Raw genomic sequence first — 4608 nt, 5'->3', positions numbered from 1 at the left:
GGGTTGAGACTCTCCGGGTTGATTTCGGAGCTTTTCCAGCTGCTCCCCATGCTCCGGGCAGGGACATCTTTACCCATCTTTCCCTCCCAGCAACCCCATCACTCCCCAGCAGCACACCCCCCAAAAAAAAAAAATCCCAAACCAGGTTCTCCCATCATTAGGGTTCACCCCTTATCTCCAGCGACCGACTGACATGGAGCTGTCATCACACACACCCCCCAAAAAAAATACCCCACACCCCAAAACCTCAAGTGGAAAACTACTGCTCTGGGTGGTTTGGGGGGGGGGGGGTACCCCCATATTACAGCCCCCATCCCTGTGCAGGAGGGGGATTTATCTCCCTCCAGCACATCAGCGACTCGGCTCCTGCTGCGGCGGCAGCTAATTTTAGAGTTTAATTTATTAACATTTCCCACACGAAACGTGCATGAAATATTCACCCAGCGTGACGACGCATTTTATGGCAAGGGAAGCCTTAAATATTTAAGAGGCGTTTTGCCGGATCAGTGGCAGGAAGCATTTAGGTCTGACTCACGGCACAAGTTTGAGCTCAGCTAAATCTCCACTGCAGGTTTTATAGCTACGCACCCCGTTTTCGGGTTGGAGGGGGTCAAACCCCCCCCTCCCCAAATGCTTTAATGTCTAAACGCAGCTCAACCTTTGGACAAATCAGAGGCACCAGCCGAATTATTCCATGTGTCAAGAGCACAGATGCTGCAGCGGCAGCTAGGACGGACATGGGGCTTAACAAAAACCGACCCAAAGTCCCCAGACCCGATCCCGTTAGGAGAGGTGTCTCGAAGGACCCGAAGTTTTCCCAGAGCGGAGATGACAGGTTGTAAAACCCTTTGGAAAAATAACCTTCCCGTGGATCAGAGTAAACCAGCACCATCTCCCCTTGGGAGAATAATTTGTACCTAAATACAAGATTAAGGAGGTGTTGAGCAGGGTTTTTAAGACCGTTAACGAAGCTCAGCTTGACAAACTGCAGCCGGAGAGAAGACGAAGTTTGGCTCCACCACAATTCGGGGCTCCCAACAGATTTTTAAGCCAAGTTTTGAGAGCTGCATCCCCCAATCTCCCCAATGTCGGAGTCCCGAAACGAGCGGCCACGAGGACACGGTGTCGGCAAACGGTTTTTGTGGTCAAGGAGCTGGCGGTTTACTGGAGGATGAGCTCCCGAACATCTCCTGGGATGCATAGGTCAAGTAGAGAAAACCATCCTCATCCTTGTTGTCACGATACAGCTCCTGCATGGTGATGGCCATGTTCGGCAACCCTTTGTTGTTCACCAACAGGTAGAAGGTCTGGGAGGAGGCGAGGCAGAGCCGTGTCCTGTTTAGGTGAAAACACCAACGTACAGGTCAAGATTACCCGGTACCGGGCAGCCTGGGAATCAGGGCAGCTCCCTAGGGATGCTCCATCCATGGGGATAACGATGCTTAGGGGTTCTTCCCAAAGGGACCGAGGTTTAGCATCCCCTCCCTCCGGTACCCACCAGCACCCACAGGGATGAAGGTGGGTGCTAGGGCACGGTCAGTTGCTCCCCAAAACCTCTGTAAGGGCCAACCCCCAGCCCCACACTCTCGCCTCCGTCTATCCCAAACCGGGCTGCCGGGAGATGCTGGGTTTTTGGGAAGGGGTGGGATTTCAACCAGAACCCAGAGCAGAAAGGTTTCAAGTTGGCTGCAAGAGTGCTGCTCGTTTGCAGGGCTGCTAATTACCCACCCCCAATTAACAAGTCCCCAGGGACAAGAACTAATCATCACCTTTCACCCCAGCCAGGGCAGAGGAATTCTGCCCTAAGGCCAGTGAATGCCCTTTGCTTAATTGCAAAGCCTAATTAAGTTAGGCCAAGCCTAAACACTCCCCTAGTGGAGCAGCCTAAGGGGTTTCTAAAGCCAAGCTGTTCCACAGGACCAGTTGTATCCAGACTGGGGTTTTTGCACTGGTCCAGGGCTGTGGACCCCCCTCCCCAACCCTTACCCCAAGCAAACCTCACCCCCACCCCGTGTCATTAACCACTGACCGCAGGGTGACTGCAAACTGGGAGAGGGGCAGGTCCTGGGACACCAGAAATTTGGTCCTGTTCAAGGGGGGCAAAGTTTTCTCCCTCTGGTAGCGTTCCACAACCACCTGCAGTGGGGAAGAAGATGCTGGGGGGGAGATAAGGACTGGGGGAAGGGGGGCTTTGGGACCACCCAGAGAACCAGAGCTGTGATCTTCAGCATCGAGCCATAAAGATGCTCAGAGGTTGCTTTTCAGCCTTGGTGGCCACAAAAAGAGCGGGGCACAGCCCTTACCGGGATCTTGTTGGGATATTTGATCCGAATCTCCGTCACTTCGTGCATCCTGGTGGCTAGGGAAGAGAAAAGAAGGAGCAGTAAGAGCAGCCCGTCGCCATGATCCCTGCTGCTCCCCAGGAACGTACCCAGGCTTTTCCTCTGCTTGAAGGGACGGGAGCTGCTCTCGCCTGGTTGCATCTTCTGGGAGGAGGTGGAGGCAGGATCTGGTCCCTGAGCCCTGCTGTGGGCAGCTGCTGCTGGCACGGCTCCTAATATAGGCTCGGTCTAACCCACCTGGGCTGGGGGTAGGAGGGGCTGGGGTGCTCAGCAGGGTGCTGGGCTCTGCTGGGATGAGTGAGTGGGTGGAGAGATGAGGAGGAGCTGGGATGCTCAGCAGAGTGCTGGGCTCTGCTGGGAGGGATGGATGGATGGATGGATGGGTGAGGAGGAGCTGGGGTTTCCTCCTTACAGAGGCTTTGAGGCGCAGCTGGCCATGCCCTCGCACCCAACCACACGCCTGTGGGTGCCGCTGGGTGACCGGCACCGAAGGGAGGGGATGCCAAAGCCTGGTCCCAGCCAAAGGGACCAGTGATGTAAAACTCCTGAATTTTCCCACCGGACCGGTGCTTTGCTCATTGAAACGGGTTCATCCTCCCTGGGATGGGACTCGGCGTGAGCGCGGTGGGACCGGTGCCAACCCAGCATCCCCGCCGGGTGCCCCAACGAGCCACTTGGCTTTGCTCCATGGGTTGGTGCACTGGGAATGATTAGTTTTGGGTTTTTGGTTGGTTTTTTTTTTAAGCTTTTTCTATCCCCTGGTTTATCTGAAGGGCCCTTGACCCCCACGCCAAGGCTGTGGATGAGCGAATAATTGTATGCGGCAAGGCGGTTATCACTGCCGGCAATAACTCTCCGCTCGGCAAGTGGCCGCTGATGGAAAAGGGAGGTTTTTGGGGAGGGGGATTTTGCCCCCCTACCCCAGCCCGGTCCTATCCCTCTCTGCCCTGGGTGATGAGGGATAACACCCTACCCCGACATATCGATCCCAACCGGAGCGGGACCCGGTTGCTGGCGCTACCGCTCTCCAGCAAATATCGGCGTGCATTATCCCGACAGTTTAATTCTTGCGCTCTCCCTCGTTTGATTTACCGCAGGGTTGGTGTCAGGGGGGGAGCCGTACAGCTGCCGAGATGCCGGCTCATTCCCATGCCGCGGATGTTACTTTTCACGCCGTGGCCATTTTTCATGCCGCGGCCCATTCCCTGGGTCAGGAGAGAGGCAGCTTTAGAAAACAAATTAGACCCTGTTATGCCAATTAGATCCCATTTGTCTTTTTAAAAAAAATTTAATTTTTTTTTAAATTTTTTTGACCCTTTTCGTTTTGCTTCCCACCCCTTCTCCACCTCTGAAAAAGGAGGAGGCAAAAAGCAACCCAGCTCATTTAGACGCGTCAGGGCCTTCAATTAACCACGGTTAAAGACGCTTCTTTGCCATAACGGGTCCTTTTGGGCTGGGGGAAGGGGGTGGTTTAGGAGGAGCTACCCCTGGCTGAGCATCCTGGGAGCATCCGCGGAGCAAGGTGAAATCCCGGCTGGATTTGTCCCCACCTTGCATTGGAGCATCTCATACCGCAGGCGGTAACGGAGCACGGGCCACTCATCATCCCATTTTTTTTTTTCCTGACGTTTCCTATATATATTCAATATATTTTTGCCATATATGAGTCTGTATTTGCCATTAAAAAAAAAACCAAACCCCTCTCAGACACGCTCATCACCGCTTTGGAAAATTCCATTTGCGTTATATATTCCATCCGTGTAGCGAGTTAAGCCGTTATAAATTTATACCCCCTAATATATTTAATTCTGGAAGGTCGGCGTGGGATGCGAAGCAGAGTTTCGCGGGGCAGGGAGGAGGCCCGTGTTTTTCTTCCCGGTAATTTCTTAAAAAAAGAACGTGATAAATATTATTTGGGAAGAAAAGGAGTCGCGTGCTCGTCACTGACTTTGTTCTGCCGCCAGGCGAGCGCTAACGGCTTCACCGCGAGGCAAAAAAAAGTTGCGACTTTCAAAAAAAAAAAAAGTTAAATTCTGGCTTTAAATTGGTTCATTAAGGGTGAGCATCTATTATTTATGAGCTTAATTTCCAACTATTGCTGTGGTGCTGGGCTGGGCTCTGGAATCCCAGGTCGTCATGGAAATGGGATGCTTTCATTAGCGTGAGCTAATTAATTAAAGATGAAGGGAAATTGCTTTTCCTGATTTAGCATTGAGGGAGGGGAGTTTTGGGTTTTTTTAAAATTTTGGGGTTTTTTTTTTTTGAC

The 4608-nt window shown here is 52.6% G+C and overlaps 1 protein-coding gene across 1 annotated transcript; it reads right to left on the bottom strand.

Annotated features, from left to right (window-relative positions):
* Positions 1–1145: 1145 nt before the first annotated feature.
* Positions 1146–2483, bottom strand: MAP1LC3C (microtubule-associated protein 1 light chain 3 gamma). Its single transcript, XM_009694583.1, has 4 exons — positions 2432–2483; positions 2304–2359; positions 2030–2136; positions 1146–1335 (listed from the first exon to the last, which is right to left on the bottom strand). The coding sequence occupies exons 1-4, from the start codon at positions 2481–2483 to the stop codon at positions 1146–1148; spliced, it is 405 nt and encodes a 134-aa protein (XP_009692885.1).
* Between the last annotated feature and the right edge of the window lie 2125 nt (positions 2484–4608).

This window comes from Cariama cristata, unplaced genomic scaffold, assembly GCF_000690535.1.
Source record: "Cariama cristata isolate BGI_N322 unplaced genomic scaffold, ASM69053v1 scaffold9442, whole genome shotgun sequence".
In the NCBI taxonomy this organism is placed as follows: domain Eukaryota; kingdom Metazoa; phylum Chordata; class Aves; order Cariamiformes; family Cariamidae; genus Cariama; species Cariama cristata.
This window is presented reverse-complemented; position numbering and strand designations above follow the sequence as displayed.

Bases quoted from the DNA above. Each gene is read 5' to 3' on its own strand.
- MAP1LC3C (XM_009694583.1), bottom strand. From the start codon at position 2,483: ATGCAACCAGGCGAGAGCAGCTCCCGTCCCTTCAAGCAGAGGAAAAGC. The intron at 2,360-2,431 runs GTACGTTCCTGG...TCTCTTCCCTAG, and splicing joins CAAGCAGAGGAAAAGCCTGG to CCACCAGGATGCACGAAGTG. The intron at 2,137-2,303 runs GTAAGGGCTGTG...TCCCCACTGCAG, and splicing joins AATATCCCAACAAGATCCCG to GTGGTTGTGGAACGCTACCA.